Raw genomic sequence first — 19,144 nt, 5'->3', positions numbered from 1 at the left:
ACTTACCCTACACACCACTTACCCTACACACCACTTACCCTACACACCACTTACCCTACACACCACTTACCCTACACACCACTTACCCTACACACCACTTACCCTACACACCACTTACCCTACACACCACTTACCCTACACACCACTTACCCTACACACCACTTACCCTACACACCACTTACCCTACACACCACTTACCCTACACACCACTTACCCTACACACCACTTACCCTACACACCACTTACCCTACACACCACTTACCCTACACACCACTTACCCTACACACCACTTACCCTACACACCACTTACCCTACACACCACTTACTTACCCTACACACCACTTACTTACCCTACACACAACTTACTTACCCTACACACAACTTACTTACCCTACACACAACTTACTTACCCTACACACAACTTACTTACCCTACACACCACTTACTTACCCTACACACCACTTACTTACCCTACACACCACTTACTTACCCTACACACCACTTACTTACCCTACACACCACTTACTTACCCTACACACCACTTACTTACCCTACACACCACTTACTTACCCTACACACCACTTACTTACCCTACACACCACTTACTTACCCTACACACCACTTACTTACCCTACACACCACTTACTTACCCTACACACCACTTACTTACCCTACACACCACTTACTTACCCTACACACCACTTACTTACCCTACACACCACTTACTTACCCTACACACCACTTACTTACCCTACACACCACTTACTTACCCTACACACCACTTACTTACCCTACACACCACTTACTTACCCTACACACCACTTACTTACCCTACACACCACTTACTTACCCTACACACCACTTACTTACCCTACACACCACTTACTTACCCTACACACCACTTACTTACCCTACACACCACTTACTTACCCTACACACCACTTACTTAGCCTACACACCACTTACTTAGCCTACACACCACTTACTTAGCCTACACACCACTTACTTAGCCTACACACCACTTACTTACCCTACACACCAACTTACCCTACACACAAACTTACCCTACACACTACTTACTTACCCTACACACTACTTACTTACCCTACACACTACTTACTTACCCTACACACTACTTACTTACCCTACACACTACTTACTTACCCTACACACCACTTACCCTACACACCACTTACCCTACACACCACTTACCCTACACACCACTTACCCTACACACCACTTACCCTACACACCACTTACCCTACACACCACTTACCCTACACACCACTTACCCTACACACCACTTACCCTACACACCACTTACCCTACACACCACTTACCCTACACACCACTTACCCTACACACCACTTACCCTACACACAACTTACCCTACACACAACTTACCCTACACACAACTCACTTACCCTACACACAACTTACTTACCCTACACACAACTTAACCTACACACTACTTACCCTACACACCACTTACCCTACACACCACTTACCCTACACACCACTTACCCTACACACCACTTACTTCCCACAGCCCCTACCTGGTGTAGTACCTCCCACAGCCTCTACCTGGTGTAGTACCTCCCACAGCCTCTACCTGGTGTAGTACCTCCCACAGCCTCTACCTGGTGTAGTACCTCCCACAGCCTCTACCTGGTGTAGTACCTCCCACAGCCTCTACCTGGTGTAGTACCTCCCACAGCCTCTACCTGGTGTAGTACCTCCCACAGCCTCTACCTGGTGTAGTACCTCCCACAGCCTCTACCTGGTGTAGTACCTCCCACAGCCTCTACCTGGTGTAGTACCTCCCTGGTGTAGTACCTCCCACAGCCCCTACATAGTGTGTGTGATGACCTTCGCCCCAGTCGGCCCTACTCTGAGGTCCTGAGCGCCCTGGAGCAGGATTTCATCAAGGATATTTCTGTACTTTGCTCCTCTCACCTTTCCCTCGATCCTGACTAGTCTCCCAGTCCCTGCCTCTGAAATAAATCCCCACTGCAGGATGCTGCCACCACCATACCTGTTGTAGTAACTAACACAGTCCCAACCCAAAAAGGCACCTTGAAGAGTTCCCTGTTTCATTATAAGTCAATAGGTCAAGGGTTAATAGTATGGACTAAAAAGAGGTCGAAGAAAAGATAAATCACATTCTGTTGTGTCTGTGTGTAACGTAGGTGTTTTGGCCCCTCCGGCTTTCCATCTCCTACTGCGTCCAGACGGGGTTAAGCGGTTAAGTTCTCTGCAGGGCACATCCAGGAGGTTAAAGGGTAGATGCCAGGGGAATGGTAGGGTTACAGGGTTGGGGAGCACACTGTGTTAGGTAGGGGGTTATGACTGAGTAGAAGTGGGTAGACTGTTTCCTAGTTGCTGTACTAATGTTAGGTTAGAATGGGTTATGTGGTGTGTGTAGGGAGTTAATGAGCTGTTCTGAATATGGTCATCCAGTTGTAGGGGATTAGACAGAATGAATCCTTGCTCTCGCTCATGTACACAGTGCCTTAGGAAAGTGCTCATACCCCTGGACTTTTCCCACATCTTGTTAGGTTACAGCCTTATTATAAAATGTATTGAATTGTTTATTTCCCCCGTCATCAATCTACGCACAATACCCCATAGTGACATCACAATACCCCATAATGACATCACAATACCCCATAGTGACATCACAATACCCCATAATGACATCACAATACCCCATAGTGACATCACAATACCCCATAGTGACATCACAATACCCCATAATGACATCACAATACCCCATAGTGACATCACAATACCCCATAGTGACATCACAATACCCCATAATGACATCACAATACCCCATAGTGACATCACAATACCCCATAGTGACATCACAATACCCCATAGTGACATCACAATACCCCATAGTGACATCACAATACCCCATAATGACATCACAATACCCCATAATGACATCACAATACCCCATAGTGACATCACAATACCCCATAGTGACATCACAATACCCCATAATGACATCACAATACCCCATAGTGACATCACAATACCCCATAATGACATCACAATACCCCATAATGACAAAGTAAAAACAGTTTTTTAGAAATGTTTGCTAATTTTATAGAAATTGTAAATATTATATTTATGTAAGTATTGAGACACTTTACTCTTTGTTGAAGCACCTTTGGCAGCGATTACAGCCTTGAGTCTTCTTGGGTTTGATGCTACAAGCTTGGCACACCTGTATTTGGTGAGTTTCTCCCATTTTTCTCTGCAGATCCTTTCAAACTCTGTCAGGTTGGATGGGGAGCGTTGCTGCACAGCTATTTTCAGGTCTCTTCAGAGATGTTTGATCGGGTTTAAGTCCGGTCTCTGGCTGGGCCACTCAAGGACATTCAGAGACTTGTCCCGAAGCCACTCCTGCATTGTTCTTGGCTGTGTGCTTGGGTTCATTGTCCTGTTGGAAGGTGAACCTTCACCCTACTCTGAGGTCCTTAGCGCTCTGGGGCAGGTTTCCATCAAGGAGCTCTCTGTTCTTCGCTTCGTTCATCTTTCCCTCGATCCTGACTAGTCTCCTAGTCCCTGCCACTGAAAAACATCCCCACAGCATGATGCTGCCACCACCATGCTTCACTGTAAGGATGGTACCACGTTTCTTCCAGACATGATGCTTGGCATTCAGGTCAAAGAGTTCAATCTCGGTTTCATCAGACCAGAGAATCTTGTTTATTATGGTCTGATTCTTTGGGGGCCTTTTGGCAAACTCCAAGATGGCTGTTATGTGCCTTTTACTGAGGAGTGGCTTCCGTCTGGTCACTACCATAATGGCCTGTTTGGTGGAGTGCTGCAGAGATGGTTGTCCTTCTGGAAGGTTCTCCCATCTCCACAGAGGAACTCAAGAGCTCTGTCAGAGTGACCATCGGGTTCTTGGTCACCTCCCTGACCAATTCCCTTCTCCCTCAAATGCTATTTTTGGCTGGGCGTCCAGCTCTAGGAAGAGTCTTGGTGGTTCCAAACATCTTCCATTTAAGAATGATGGAGGCCACTGTGTTCTTGGGGACCCTCAATGCTGCAGAAATGTTTTGTTACCCTTCCCCAGATCTGTGCCTCTACACAATCCTTTCTCTCTCTGCGGACAATTTCTTCAACCTCATGGATTTTCTTTTGCTCTGACATGCACTCAACTTTGGGACCTTATATACACTTCTGTGTGCCTTTCCAAATCATGTCCAATCAATTGAATTTACCACAGGTGGACTCCAATCAAGTTGTTGAAACATCTCAAGGATGATCAATGGAAACAGGATGCACCTGATCTCAATTTCGAGTCTCATAGCAAAGAGTCTGAATACTTATGTAAATAAGGTATCTGTTTTTTAGTTTTTAATACATTTGCAAACATTTCTAAAAACCTGTTTTTCCGTTTTGTCATAATGGGGTATTGTGTGTAGATTACGGAGGATAAAAAAAAAATGTTTAGAAGAAGGCTGTAACAAAATGTGGAACAAGTCAGAGTTCTGAATACCTTCCGAAGGCACTCTCCCTTTTTCTTTCTCCCTCTCCCCTTCCTCTTGGCTGGGTCTGATCATTGGAGCCCTGCCTGCCATCACACCAGAACTATGTCTTAGTAAATCAGCAGCATCTCACCAGAACTATGTCTTAGTAAATCAGCAGCATCACACCAGAACTATGTCTTAGTAAATCAGCAGCATCACACCAGAACTATGTCTTAGTAAATCAGCAGCATCACACCAGAACTATGTCTTAGTAAATCAGCAGCATCTCACCAGAACTATGTCTTAGTAAATCAGCAGCATCTCACCAGAACTATGTCTTAGTAAATCAGCAGCATCTCACCAGAACTATGTCTTAGTAAATCAGCAGCATCACACCAGAACTATGTCTTAGTAAATCAGCAGCATCACACCAGAACTATGTCTTAGTAAATCAGCAGCATCACACCAGAACTATGTCTTAGTAAATCAGTAGCATCACACCAGAACTATGTCTTAGTAAATCAGCAGCATCACACCAGAACTATGTCTTAGTAAATCAGCAGCATCACACCAGAACTATGTCTTAGTAAATCAGCAGCATCACACCAGAACTATGTCTTAGTAAATCAGCAGCATCACACCAGAACTATGTCTTAGTAAATCAGCAGCATCACACCAGAACTATGTCTTAGTAAATCAGCAGCATCTCACCAGAACTATGTCTTAGTAAATCAGCAGCATCACACCAGAACTATGTCTTAGTAAATCAGCAGCATCACACCAGAACTATGTCTTAGTAAATCAGCAGCATCTCACCAGAACTATGTCTTAGTAAATCAGCAGCATCACACCAGAACTATGTCTTAGTAAATCAGCAGCATCACACCAGAACTATGTCTTAGTAAATCAGCAGCATCACACCAGAACTATGTCTTAGTAAATCAGCAGCATCACACCAGAACTATGTCTTAGTAAATCAGCAGCATCACACCAGAACTATGTCTTAGTAAATCAGCAGCATCACACCAGAACTATGTCTTAGTAAATCAGCAGCATCTCACCAGAACTATGTCTTAGTAAATCAGCAGCATCACACCAGAACTCAGCCGACACTGTGACACCTCTGAGTTTTGGAGCACGAGAGAGGAGGAGCAGCATTGTGTGTGTGTGTGTGACTGCGTGTGTGTGTGTGACTGCGTGTGTATGTGTGTGACTGCGTGTGTGTGTGTGTGTGACTGCGTGTGTGTGTGTGACTGCGTGTGTGTGTGTGACTGCGTGTGTGTGTGTGTGACTGCGTGTGTGTGTGTGTGTGACTGCGTGTGTGTGTGTGTGACTGCGTGTGTGTGTGTGACTGCGTGTGTGTGTGTGACTGTGTGTGTGTGTGTGTGTGTGTGTGACTGCGTGTGTGTGTGTGTGACTGTGTGTGTGTGTGTGTGTGTGTGTGTGTGTGACTGCGTGTGTCAGTATGTATTTGTTAAATAGCTGAATTCCTCTACTCTCCTCTGTCCTCTCTGGTTAAAGTCACACAGACCAGTACAGAAGATGTGAGCGGGGCCTGTTTTGGGGGTAATGGTGAGGGGTTTCCGGTTTTGGCGGCAGACCCTTTTGTAGCAATGCACCCTGCGACACATCAGGCTTCAAGTCATTTGAGTTTTCATAGTTGGTCATAAAGCCCCCAAAAACAGAACATTCATATACGTTCCTCTTATCTGACACTTATTCACTCACTATACGACCGGGATTAGTTTTACTAGGGGGAGTTGAGTAATGTCATTATATGCACAAACACAAAACACCACATATGTATATATTTATAGTCTGCCATGGTGGTCGTTTTTACATGGCCAGGGGTGTTCTGGACAGAATAACTGTTGTTTTTTTTTTGACAAACTCCCAAGTTCCTCTGACAAAGCTAGTCCCATAACGAAATCCCCTGTGTTATTCAGAGAATCACGTAGTTTGACAGGTGCTTTGTGCAGTTTGACAAAGAGAAGAAGCAGCACTACGCATATATTAAGGCCCCCGAGTGGCGCAGCGGTCTAAGGCACTGCATCTCAGTGCTCGAGGCGTCACTACAGACCATGGTTCAATTCCAGGCTGTCACAGCGGTCTAAGACACTGCATCTCAGTGCTCGAGGCGTCACTACAGACCATGGTTCAATTCCAGGCTGTGTCACAGCGGTCTAAGACTCTGCATCTCCGTGCTAGAGGCGTCACTACAGACCCGGGATCGGGTCACATAGGGCGGTGCACAATTGGCCGGGTTAGGGTTTGGCCGGTGTAGGCCGTCATTGTAAAATAAGAATTTGTTCTCAACTGACTTGCCTAGTTAAATAAAAGTGAAATAAAAAAAATTAATACAATATTTCATATGAATGGCCTAAATGGAGAAACTTTCACAGTGAATAGTTTTGTTTAGAGGCTTCGTTTTGTGCCAGTGAATAGTTTTGTTTAGAGGCTTCGTTTTGTGCCAATGAATAGTTTTGTTTAGAGGCTTCGTTTTGTGCCAGTGAATAGTTTTGTTTAGAGGCTTCGTTTTGTGCCAGTGAATAGTTTTGTTTAGAGGCTTCGTTTTGTGCCAGTGAATAGTTTTGTTTAGAGGCTTCGTTTTGTGCCAGTGAATAGTTTTGTTTAGAGGCTTTGTTTTGTGCCAGTGAATAGTTTTGTTTAGAGGCTTCGTTTTGTGCCAGTGAATAGTTTTGTTTAGAGGCTTCGTTTTGTGCCAATGAATAGTTTTGTTTAGAGGCTTCGTTTTGTGCCAATGAATAGTTTTGTTTAGAGGCTTCGTTTGTGCCAGTGAATAGTTTTGTTTAGAGGCTTCGTTTTGTGCCAGTGAATAGTTTTGTTTAGAGGCTTCGTTTTGTGCCAATGAATAGTTTTGTTTAGAGGCTTCGTTTTGTGCCAGTGAATAGTTTTGTTTAGAGGCTTCGTTTTGTGCCAGTGAATAGTTTTGTTTAGAGGCTTCGTTTTGTGCCAGTGAATAGTTTTGTTTAGAGGCTTCGTTTTGTGCCAGTGAATAGTTTTGTTTAGAGGCTTCGTTTTGTGCCAGTGAATAGTTTTGTTTAGAGGCTTCGTTTTGTGCCAGTGAATAGTTTTGTTTAGAGGCTTCGTTTTGTGCCAATGAATAGTTTTGTTTAGAGGCTTCGTTTTGTGCCAATGAATAGTTTTGTTTAGAGGCTTCGTTTTGTGCCAGTGAATAGTTTTGTTTAGAGGCTTCGTTTTGTGCCAGTGAATAGTTTTGTTTAGAGGCTTCGTTTTGTGCCAATGAATAGTTTTGTTTAGAGGCTTCGTTTTGTGCCAGTGAATAGTTTTGTTTAGAGGCTTCGTTTTGTGCCAATGAATAGAAATGGAACATCGCCAAATGCGTCAGCTTGATTAAACGTTGTACAGAAACGTTTTGCTCCGAGGCCTGTTTAATGAAACTATAGGTTCATATAGGTAGTAGATGGCACATCAGGGCATCCCCAGTTCCCCACTGAGCTAATCTTTGTAGAAATGGCTTCCTCATAACGCATCTCAGGCACGGTGCGTTGTTCAGCAGCTCTCATCGGGAGGGGGGGGGGGGCTTGTCATTAGGAGTGACGTCCACCGTGGATCGCTAAAATATAGATTATGACCACACTTCCTCAATGTAAATGGTATGGAGACACCTTCACATTCGGCAGCCAAGCGCGAGTATTCAGTGCTTGGCATGATGTTGAATATCTTCCCGCTTAGAATAAACATCTCCAGAGTTTCTGTCATTAGAGTCAATTGAATGAAATAAATCTATATAATTACTGGGGGCAGTTTGGAAGAACTATTCCAGTGTTCTCTGGAATAGGGCACATGATGGGCTAAAAATGACACGACATTTTAGTCTCTCCGCAGTGTAACTGTGGTCCCTCTGCAGTGTAACTGTGGTCCCTCTGCAGTGTAACTGTGGTCCCTCTGCAGTGTAACTGTGGTCTCTCTGCAGTGTAACTGTGGTCCCTCTGCAGTGTAACTGTGGTCCCTCTGCAGTGTAACTGTGGTCCCTCTGCAGTGTAACTGTGGTCCCTCTGCAGTGTAACTGTGGTCTCTCTGCAGTGTAACTGTGGTCTCTCTGCAGTGTAACTGTGGTCTCTCTGCAGTGTAACTGTGGTCTCTCTGCAGTGTAACTGTGGTCTCTCTGCAGTGTAACTGTAGTCCCTCTGCAGTGTAACTGTAGTCCCTCTGCAGTGTAACTGTAGTCTCTCTGTAGTCTCTCTGCAGTGTAACTGTAGTCTCTCTGCAGTGTAACTGTGGTCTCTCTGCAGTGTAACTGTGGTCCCTCTGCAGTGTAACTGTAGTCCCTCTGCAGTGTAACTGTAGTCTCTCTGTAGTCTCTCTGCAGTGTAACTGTAGTCTCTCTGCAGTGTAACTGTAGTCTCTCTGCAGTGTAACTGTAGTCTCTCTGCAGTGTAACTGTAGTCTCTCTGCAGTGTAACTGTAGTCTCTCTGCAGTGTAACTGTAGTCTCTCTGCAGTGTAACTGTGGTCTCTGCAGTGTAACTGTGGTCTTTCTGCAGTGTAACTGTGGTCCCTCTGCAGTGTAACTGTAGTCCCTCTGCTTTTTAAATGTAAATGTAAATGTTGTAACTGTGGTCCCTCTGCAGTGTAACTGTGGTCCCTCTGCAGTGTAACTGTGGTCTCTCTGCAGTGTAACTGTGGTATCTCTGCAGTGTAACTGTGGTCTCTCTGCAGTGTAACTGTAGTCCCTCTGCAGTGTAACTGTGGTCCCTCTGCAGTGTAACTGTGGTCCCTCTGCAGTGTAACTATGGTCCCTCTGCAGTGTAACTGTGGTCTCTCTGCAGTGTAACTGTGGTCTCTCTGCAGTGTAACTGTGGTCCCTCTGCAGTGTAACTGTGGTCCCTCTGCAGTGTAACTGTGGTCTCTCTCTGCAGTGTAACTGTAGTCTCTGTAGTGTAATGTATCTCTGTAGTGTAAATGTTGTCTCTCTCTCTAGTGTAATGTATCTCTGTAGTGTAATGTATCTCTGTAGTGTAAATGTTGTCTCTCTCTTGTGTAACTCTAATCTCCAACATAACATTATGAAGTTGTTCCTAATATTTTGTACACTGTGTACACACACACACACACACACACACACACACACACACACACACACACACACACACACACACACACACACACACACACGTTAGTCAGTGTTTCATTCTGAACCAACCAACGTTGGTTTGGGTCAGCTCTCCGGGAGTGTGTCCCTCTCTAAGGAAGAGCCTAGTGGGCGTGGCGTCGCTGTCGGTGTGTGTGTTTACAATATGAATGCTTGTCTGTGTTTTGATACACAATAGGAGCTCTGAGCATGAATAAATTGCGCGTGTGTAAAGATGGGTTTTCCACTGAAATCTCCCTCTTTCTCTCTCTCTCTCTTTTAGGAGATGAAAGCAGACTGGTGTTATGTGTCACTCTCCTTCTCCTCAGACTAGACAGACAGTCTCATGACAACTGTCTCCATATGACTTTCCTTCTTTTCCTGCACATGCTCATAAAAACAAACCGCTTTAGTTATTTTGAAGAGCAACATGGGTGAAAACATTTAGATATTTCTCCCTAAAGAGGGGACATGACTGAGACAAGTAAAACTGTTGTTTTAAGCAATCCACGTGTTTATTTCTCCTGACATGTCTTCCTGAGGTACTGGCTAAAAATGAAGTTCTTGTCAGATTCGACTCGAGCAAGCCCCCTCGTTTATTGGTTTAACATTTCACATCCTCCTTTGAAAATTAAACAAGGTTTTACAGGATTTTAGTAGCTGTTTTGAGAAGTTTGTTCGTCACTCAAAGAAATGCGCTGACAACTTGGCTGAAACTTCATTCCCAAGTTCTACACTTCTTTTTCTTTATGTCACACTGCCATCTAGTGGCAGAACGTCGAACATGCAGTATGACATGTTTATGAACAGTCTGGACCCACCAGACCAGAGTAGATTCCAGACCGTTCTATCGTTAGTGTGTGTGTGTGTGTGTGTGTGTGTGTGTGTGTGTGTGTGTGTGTGTGTGTGTGTAAAGTATTATAGCTACTAATCATTTGATGTGTGTGTAGTCTGGGCAGTGGTGTGTACACTGAGGATACAAAACATTAGGAGCACCTGCTCTTTACATGACAGACCAGGTGATGATCGCTTATTGATGTCACTTGTTAAATCCATTTCAATCAGTGTAGATGAAGGAGAGGAGACATGTTTAAAATGGATTTTTAAGCCTTGAGACAACAGAGACATGTATTGTGTGACTGGGCAAGACAAAATACTGAAGTGCCTTTGAACTGGGTATTGTAGTAGATGCCAGGTGCACCGGTTTGATTGTGTCAAGAACTGCAATGGTGCTGTTTTGTTTTTCACGCTCAACAGTTTCCCGTGTGTTTCATTAATGAATGGTCCACCAGCCAAAGGACATCCAGACAACTTGACACAACAGTGGGAAGCATTGGAGTCAACATGGACCAGCATTCCTGTGGAACGCTTTCAATACCTTGTAGAGTCCATACCCCGACGAATTGAGGCTGTTCTGAGGGAGAAAGGTGGGGGGGGTGGTTTCGCTCAATATTAGGATTGTGTTCCTAATGTTTGCTATAATCAGTGTATGTAAATTATACTTGTGTGTGCGTGTTCAGGTTCTTCTGTCCACCCCCATGTGTCTACCTGATGGGCTCTGGCTGGAAGAAGAAGAGAGAGGAGATGGAGAGAGAGGGCTGTTCAGAGCAGGAGGCTCAACCCTGTGCCTTTATAGGGATAGGAAACAGTGACCAGGAGATGCAACAGCTCAACATCGAGGGAAAGGTAGGGCCCTGTACACTTCTTTGTCTCTCTCTCTCTTCTCTCTCTTCTCTCTCTCTCTCTCTCTCTCTCTCTCTCTCTCTCTCTTTCTCTTTCTCTTTCTCTTTCTCTTTCTCTTTCTCTTTCTCTTTCTCTTTCTCTCTCTCTCTCTCTGTCCCTCTCTCTCTCTCTCTCTCTCTCTCTCTCTCTCTCTCTCTCTCTCTCTCTCTCTGTCCCACTCTCTCTCTCTCTCTCTCTCTCTCTCTCTCTCTCTCTCTCTCTGTCCCACTCCACCTCTCTCTCTGTCCCTCACACCTCTCTCTCTGTCCCCTCACCACCTCTCTCTCTGTCCCACCCACCTCTCTCTCTCTGTCCCACCCACACCTCTCTCTCTCTCATTCCCTCCCTTTCTTCCTGTCCCACTCACACCTCTCTCTCTCTCTCATTCCCTCCCTTTCTTCCTGTCCCACTCACACCTCTCTCTCTCTCTCTCATTCCCTCCCTTTCTTCCTGTCCCACTCACACCTCTCTCTCTCTCTCTCATTCCCTCCCTTTCTTCCTGTCCCACTCACACCTCTCTCTCTCTCTCATTCCCTCCCTTTCTTCCTCTCCCACTCACACCTCTCTCTCTCTCTCATTCCCTCCCTTTCTTCCTGTCCCACTCACACCTCTCTCTCTCTCTCATTCCCTCCCTTTCTTCCTGTCCCACTCACACCTCTCTCTCATTCCCTCCCTTTCTCCTGTCCCACTCACACCTCTCTCTCTGTCCCACTCACACCTCTCTCCCTGTCCCACTAACACCTTTCTCTCTCTCATTCCCTCCCTTTCTTCCTGTCCCACTCACACTCTCTCTCTCTCTCATTCCCTCCCTTTCTTCCTGTCCCACTCACACCTCTCTCTCTCTCATTCCCTCCCTTTCTTCCTGTCCCACTCACACCTCTCTCTCATTCCCTCCCTTTCTTCCTGTCCCACTCACACCTCTCTCTCATTCCCTCCCTTTCTCCTGTCCCACTCACACCTCTCTCTGTCCCACTCACACCTCTCTCTCTGTCCCACTCACACCTCTCTCTCTGTCCCACTAACACCTCTCTCTCTGTCCCACTCACACCTCTCTCCCTGTCCCACTCACACCTCTCTCTCTCTCTTCCTGTCCCACCCACACCTCTCTCTCTCTCTCTCTCATTCCCTCCCTTTCTTCCTGTCCCACTCACACCTCTCTCTCTCTCTCATTCCCTCCCTTTCTTCCTGTCCCACTCACACCTCTCTCTCTCTCTCATTCCCTCCCTTTCTTCCTGTCCCACTCACACCTCTCTCTCTCTCTCTCATTCCCTCCCTTTCTTCCTGTCCCACTCACACCTCTCTCTCTCTCTCATTCCCTCCCTTTCTTCCTGTCCCACTAACACCTCTCTCTCTCTCATTCCCTCCCTTTCTTCCTGTCCCACTCACACCTCTCTCTCTCTCTCATTCCCTCCCTTTCTTCCTGTCCCACTCACACCTCTCTCTCATTCCCTCCCTTTCTCCTGTCCCACTCACACCTCTCTCTCTGTCCCACTCACACCTCTCTCTCTGTCCCACTCACACCTCTCTCTCTGTCCCACTAACACCTCTCTCTCTGTCCCACTCACACCTCTCTCTCTGTCCCACTCACACCTCTCTCTCTCTGTCCCACCCACACCTCTCTCTCTCTGTCCCACCCACACCTCTCTCTCTCTGTCCCACCCACACCTCTCTCTCTGTCCCACTCACACCTCTCTCTCTGTCCCACCCACACCTCTCTCTCTGTCCCACTCACACCTCTCTCTCTGTCCCACTCACACCTCTCTCTCTGTCCCACTCACACCTCTCTCTCTGTCCCACCCACACCTCTCTCTCTGTCCCACTCACACCTCTCTCTCTCTCTGTCCCACTCACACCTCTCTCTCTCTCTGTCCCACTCACACCCCTCTCTCTCTCTCTGTCCCACTCACACCTCTCTCTCTCTCTGTCCCACTCACACCTCTCTCTCTCTCTGTCCCACTCACACCTCTCTCTCTCTCTGTCCCACTCACACCACCTCTCTCTCTCTCTGTCCCACTCACACCTCTCTCTCTCTCTGTCCCACTCACACCTCTCTCTCTCTCTGTCCCACTCACACCTCTCTCTCTCTCTGTCCCACTCACACCTCTCTCTCTCTCTCTGTCCCACTCACACCCTCTCTCTCTCTCTGTCCCACTCACACCTCTCTCTCTCTCTCTGTCCCACTCACACCTCTCTCTCTCTCTCTGTCCCACTCACACCTCTCTCTCTCTCTCTGTCCCACTCACACCTCTCCCTCTCTCTCTGTCCCACTCTCTCTCTCTCTCTCTCTCTCTCTCTCTCTCTCTCTCTCTCTCTCTCTCTCTCTCTCTCTCTCTCTCTCTCTCTCTCTCTCTCATTCCCTCCCTTTCTTCCTGTCCCACTCACACCTCTCTCTCTCTCTCATTCCCTCCCTTTCTTCCTGTCCCACTCACACCTCTCTCTCTCTCTCATTCCCTCCCTTTCTTCCTGTCCCACTCACACCTCTCTCTCTCTCATTCCCTCCCTTTCTTCCTGTCCCACTAACACCTCTCTCTCTCTCTCATTCCCTCCCTTTCTTCCTGTCCCACTCACACCTCTCTCTCATTCCCTCCCTTTCTTCCTGTCCCACTCACACCTCTCTCTCATTCCCTCCCTTTCTCCTGTCCCACTCACACCTCTCTCTCTGTCCCACTCACACCTCTCTCTCTGTCCCACTCACACCTCTCTCTCTGTCCCACTAACACCTCTCTCTCTGTCCCACTCACACTCTCTCTCTCATTCCCTCCCTTTCTTCCTGTCCCACTCACACCTCTCTCTCATTCCCTCCCTCTCTTCCTGTCCCACTCACACCTCTCCCTCATTCCCTCCCTTTCTCCTGTCCCACTCACACCTCTCTCTCTGTCCCACTCACACCTCTCTCTCTGTCCCACTCACACCTCTCTCTCTGTCCCACTAACACCTCTCTCTCTGTCCCACTCACACCTCTCTCTCTCATTCCCTCCCTTTCTTCCTGTCCCACTCACACCTCTCTCTCTGTCCCACTCACACCTCTCTCTCTGTCCCACCCACACCTCTCTCTCTCTGTCCCACCCACACCTCTCTCTCTGTCCCACTCACACCTCTCTCTCTGTCCCACCCACACCTCTCTCTCTGTCCCACTCACACCTCTCTCTCTGTCCCACCCAAACCTCTCTCTGTCCCACTCACACCTCTCTCTCTCTCTGTCCCACTCACACCTCTCTCTCTCTCTCTGTCCCACTCACACCTCTCTCTCTCTCTCTGTCCCACTCACATCTCTCTCTCTCTCTCTCTGTCCCACTCACACCTCTCTCTCTCTCTCTGTCCCACTCACACCTCTCTCTCTGTGTCTCTCTCTCTGTCTCTCTCTCTGTCTCTCTCTCTGTCTCTCTCACTCTCTCTGTCTCTCTGTCTCTCTCACTCTCTCTGTCTCTCTCACTCTCTCTGTCTCTCTGTCTCTGTCTCTCACTCTCACTGTCTCTCTGTCTCTCTCTCTGTCTCTCTCTCTGTCTCTCTCTCTGTCTCTCTCTCTGTCTCTCTCTCTGTCTCTCTCTCTGTCTCTCTCTCTGTCTCTCTGTCTCTCTCTCTGTCTCTCTCTCTGTCTCTCTCACTGTCTCTCTGTCTCTCTCTCTGTCTCTCACACTCACTCTCTGTCTCTCTCACTCACTCACTCACTCACTCACTCACTCACTCACTCACTCACTCACTCACTCACTCACTCACTCACTCACTCTCACCAAAGAAATGACTAACTGGTGCCTGGCCTTATTTTTTCCCCTCTCACTCAGAACTATTGCACAGCCAAAACCTTGTACATATCAGACTCCGACAAGAGAAAGCACTTCATGCTGTCGGTCAAGATGTTCTACGGCAACAGCGCCGACATCGGCGTCTTCCTTAGTAAGAGGATAAAAGTCATCTCCAAGCCCTCCAAGAAGAAACAGTCCCTGAAGAACGCAGACCGTGAGTCACACAAACGCCAACACACACACACACACTCATAGGGCCCTGCTTTCAAAAACCATCCTTCCTTCCTCGAACAGGACGTGGCTCGTGAAAGATGTCTATTGAAACTATTCTATTGTGTTCAAACAATGTTCATGTCTGCCATTCACAATGCTACTATTGCTCTTCATCAAAGTTTCCCTGTTTTCCAGTCTTGCCGCTAGAGGGCGCTACAGCTCAAAAAACAGATGACAACCGATGCCTGAAAAATGACCCAATGTTCAATATTGTTAAGTCGCTGTAGAGTGTTTTTTGGCCCGCTTTCTACCCTCTTCTCCTACATCTTATCACCCAGACGGGGACATGTGGTGTTCTCATCTTATCACCCAGATGGGGACATGTAGTGTTCTCATCTTATCACCCAGATGGGGACATGTAGTGTTCTCATCTTATCACCCAGATGGGGACATGTAGTGTTCTCATCTTATCACCCAGATGGGGACATGTAGTGTTCTCATCTTATCACCCAGATGGGGACATGTAGTGTTCTCATCTTATCACCCAGACGGGGACATGTAGTGTTCTCATCTTATCACCCAGATGGGGACATGTAGTGTTCTCATCTTATCACCCAGATGGGGACATGTGGTGTTCTCATCTTATCACCCAGATGGGGACATGTGGTGTTCTCATCTTATCACCCAGATGGGGACATGTGGTGTTCTCATCTTATCACCCAGATGGGGACATGTGGTGCTCTCATCTTATCACCCAGATGGGGACATGTGGTGTTCTCATCTTATCACCCAGACGGGGACATGTGGTGCTCTCATCTTATCACCCAGATGGGGACATGTAGTGTTCTCATCTTATCACCCAGACGGGGACATGTGGTGTTCTCATCTTATCACCCAGATGGGGACATGTGGTGTTCTCATCTTATCACCCAGATGGGGACATGTGGTGTTCTCATCTTATCACCCAGATGGGGACATGTGGTGCTCTCATCTTATCACCCAGATGGGGACATGTGGTGTTCTCATCTTATCACCCAGACGGGGACATGTGGTGTTCTCATCTTATCACCCAGATGGGGACATGTGGTGCTCTCATCTTATCACCCAGATGGGGACATGTGGTGTTCTCATCTTATCACCCAGACGGGGACATGTGGTGCTCTCATCTTATCACCCAGATGGGGACATGTAGTGTTCTCATCTTATCACCCAGACGGGGACATGTGGTGTTCTCATCTTATCACCCAGACGGGGACATGTGGTGTTCTCATCTTATCACCCAGACGGGGACATGTAGTGTTCTCATCTTATCACCCAGACGGGGACATGTAGTGTTCTCATCTTATCACCCAGACGGGGACATGTAGTGTTCTCATCTTATCACCCAGATGGGGACATGTAGTGTTCTCATCTTATCACCCAGATGGGGACATGTAGTGTTCTCATCTTATCACCCAGATGGGGACATGTGGTGTTCTCATCTTATCACCCAGACGGGGACATGTGGTTCTCTCATCTTATCACCCAGACGGGGATATGTGGTGTTCTCATCTTATCACCCAGACGGGGACATGTGGTGTTCTCATCTTATCACCCAGACGGGGACATGTGGTGTTCTCATCTTATCACCCAGACGGGGACATGTGGTGCTCTCATCTTATCACCCAGATGGGGACATGTAGTGTTCTCATCTTATCACCCAGACGGGGACATGTGGTGCTCTCATCTTATCACCCAGATGGGGACATGTGGTGTTCTCATCTTATCACCCAGATGGGGACATGTGGTGTTCTCATCTTATCACCCAGACGGGGACGTGTGGTGTTCTCATCTTATCACCCAGGCGGGGACATGTGGTGCTCTCATCTTATCACCCAGATGGGGACATGTGGTGCTCTCATCTTATCACCCAGATGGGGACATGTGGTGTTCTCATCTTATCACCCAGACGGGGATATGTGGTGCTCTCATCTTATCACCCAGATGGGGACATGTGGTGTTCTCATCTTATCACCCAGACGGGGACATGTGGTGTTCTCATCTTATCACCCAGACGGGGACATGTGGTGTTCTCATCTTATCACCCAGATGTACATGTAGTGTGTTCTCTTTATCTCTCTCTCTGTGTGTGTCTCCTACTGCAGTGTGTATTGCATCGGGGACCAAGGTGGCCCTGTTCAACCGGTTGCGGTCCCAGACGGTCAGCACGCGCTACCTACATGTGGAGGGGGGGAACTTCCACGCCAGCTCCCAGCAATGGGGTGCCTTCTATGTTCACCTGTGTGAGTGTGGTACACACACACACACACACACACACACTTCCACTGTAAAAATGTGTGTAAGGGTGTATGCGTGTATGGGCAATGTATTTAATTTTTTAAAATCTTTATTTAACTAGACAAGTCAGTTAAGAACACAGTCTTATTTACAATGATAACCTATCGGGGAACAGTGGGTTAACTGCCTTGTTCAGGGGCAGAACGACAGATTTTTACCTTGTCAGCTCGGGGATTCAGTCTTGCTACCTTTCGGTCACGAGTCCAACGCTCTAACCACTAAGGCTACCTGCTGCCCCAAATGGGTAATGTGGGTAATGTATGTGTGTGTGGGTAATGTGTGCATGTGTGGGTAATGTATGTGTGTGTGGGTAATGTGTGGGTAATGTATGTGTGTGTGTGGGTAATGTGTGGGTAATGTGTGTGTGTGTGTGTGGGTAATGTATGGGTAATGCATGTGTGTATGGGTAATGTATGTATGTATGTGTGTGTGTGGGTAATGTATGGGTAATGGGCGGCAGGGTAGCCTAGTGGTTAGAGCGTTGGACTAGTAACAGGAAGGTTGCGAGTTCAAACCCCCGAGCTGACAAGGTACAAATCTGTCGTTCTGCCCCTGAACAGGCAGTTAACCCACTGTTCCTAGGCCGTCATTGAAAATAAGAATTTGTTCTTAACTGACCTGCCTGGTTAAATAAAGGTAAAATAAATAAATAAATAAAAATGTATGTTTGTGTGTGTGGGTAATGTATATGTGTGTGGGTAATGTGTACGTGTGTGGGTAATGTATGTGTGTGTGGGTAATGTATGTGTGTGTGGGTAATGTGTGCGTGTGTGGGTAGTGTGTGTGGGTAATGTATGGGTAATGTATGTGTGTGTGTGGGTAATGTATGTGTGTATGGGTAATGTATGTGTGTGTGGGCAATGTATGGGTAATGTGTGCGTGTGTGGGTAGTGTGTGGGTAATGTATGTGTGTGGGTAATGTATATGTGTGTGGGTAATGTATGGTAATGTATGTGTGTGCGGGTAATGTATGGGTAATGTATGGGTAATGTATGTGTGTGGGTAATGTGTGGGTAATGTATGTATGTGTGTGTGGGTAATGTATGTGTGTGTGGGTAATGTATGTGTGTGTGGGTAATGTATGGGTAGTGTGTGTGGGTAATGTATGGGTGTGTGGGTAATGTGAGCGTGTGTGGGTAATGTATGTGTGTGTGGGTAGTGTGTGGGGATAATGTATGGGTAATGTATGTGTGTGTGTGGGTAATGTATGGGTAATGTCTGTGTGTGTGGGTAATGTGTGGGTGTGTGGGTAATGTATGGGTAATGTGTGCGTGTGTGGGTAATGTATGGGTAATGTATGTGTGTGTGGGTAATTTATGGGTAATGTATGTGTGTGTGGGGAATGTGTGCGTGTGTGGGTAATGTATGGGTAATGTGTGTGTGTGGGTAATGTGTGTGTGGGTAATGTATGTGTGTGCGGGTAATGTATGGGTAATGTATGGGTAATGTATGTGTGTGTGGGTAATGTATGGGTAATGTGTGCGTGTGTGGGTAGTGTGTGTGGGTAATGCATGGGGAATGTCT

At 47.0% G+C, this 19,144-nt stretch overlaps 1 protein-coding gene across 2 annotated transcripts in view; it reads left to right on the top strand.

Moving 5' to 3' along the window:
* Positions 1–19,144, top strand: part of LOC118392688 (suppressor of hairless protein homolog) — a 106,789-nt gene that overhangs the window by 74,763 nt on the left and 12,882 nt on the right. Inside the window, exons 3-6 of one of the 2 annotated variants that reach the window (XM_052459315.1) lie at positions 10,863–11,032; positions 11,126–11,291; positions 15,110–15,284; positions 17,428–17,565. In XM_052459315.1, coding sequence (XP_052315275.1) covers positions 11,157–11,291; positions 15,110–15,284; positions 17,428–17,565 — 448 coding nt within the window. In that variant the 5' untranslated portion in view covers positions 10,863–11,032; positions 11,126–11,156. The remainder of the gene's footprint in view (positions 1–10,862; positions 11,033–11,125; positions 11,292–15,109; positions 15,285–17,427; positions 17,566–19,144) is intronic. The other variant, XM_052459314.1, reaches the window with a different exon arrangement.

This window comes from Oncorhynchus keta, chromosome 13 (genome assembly GCF_023373465.1).
Source record: "Oncorhynchus keta strain PuntledgeMale-10-30-2019 chromosome 13, Oket_V2, whole genome shotgun sequence".
NCBI lineage: Eukaryota > Metazoa > Chordata > Actinopteri > Salmoniformes > Salmonidae > Oncorhynchus > Oncorhynchus keta.
The sequence above is the reverse complement of the archived record's forward strand: the minus strand, read 5'-3'. Positions and strand labels throughout refer to the sequence as shown.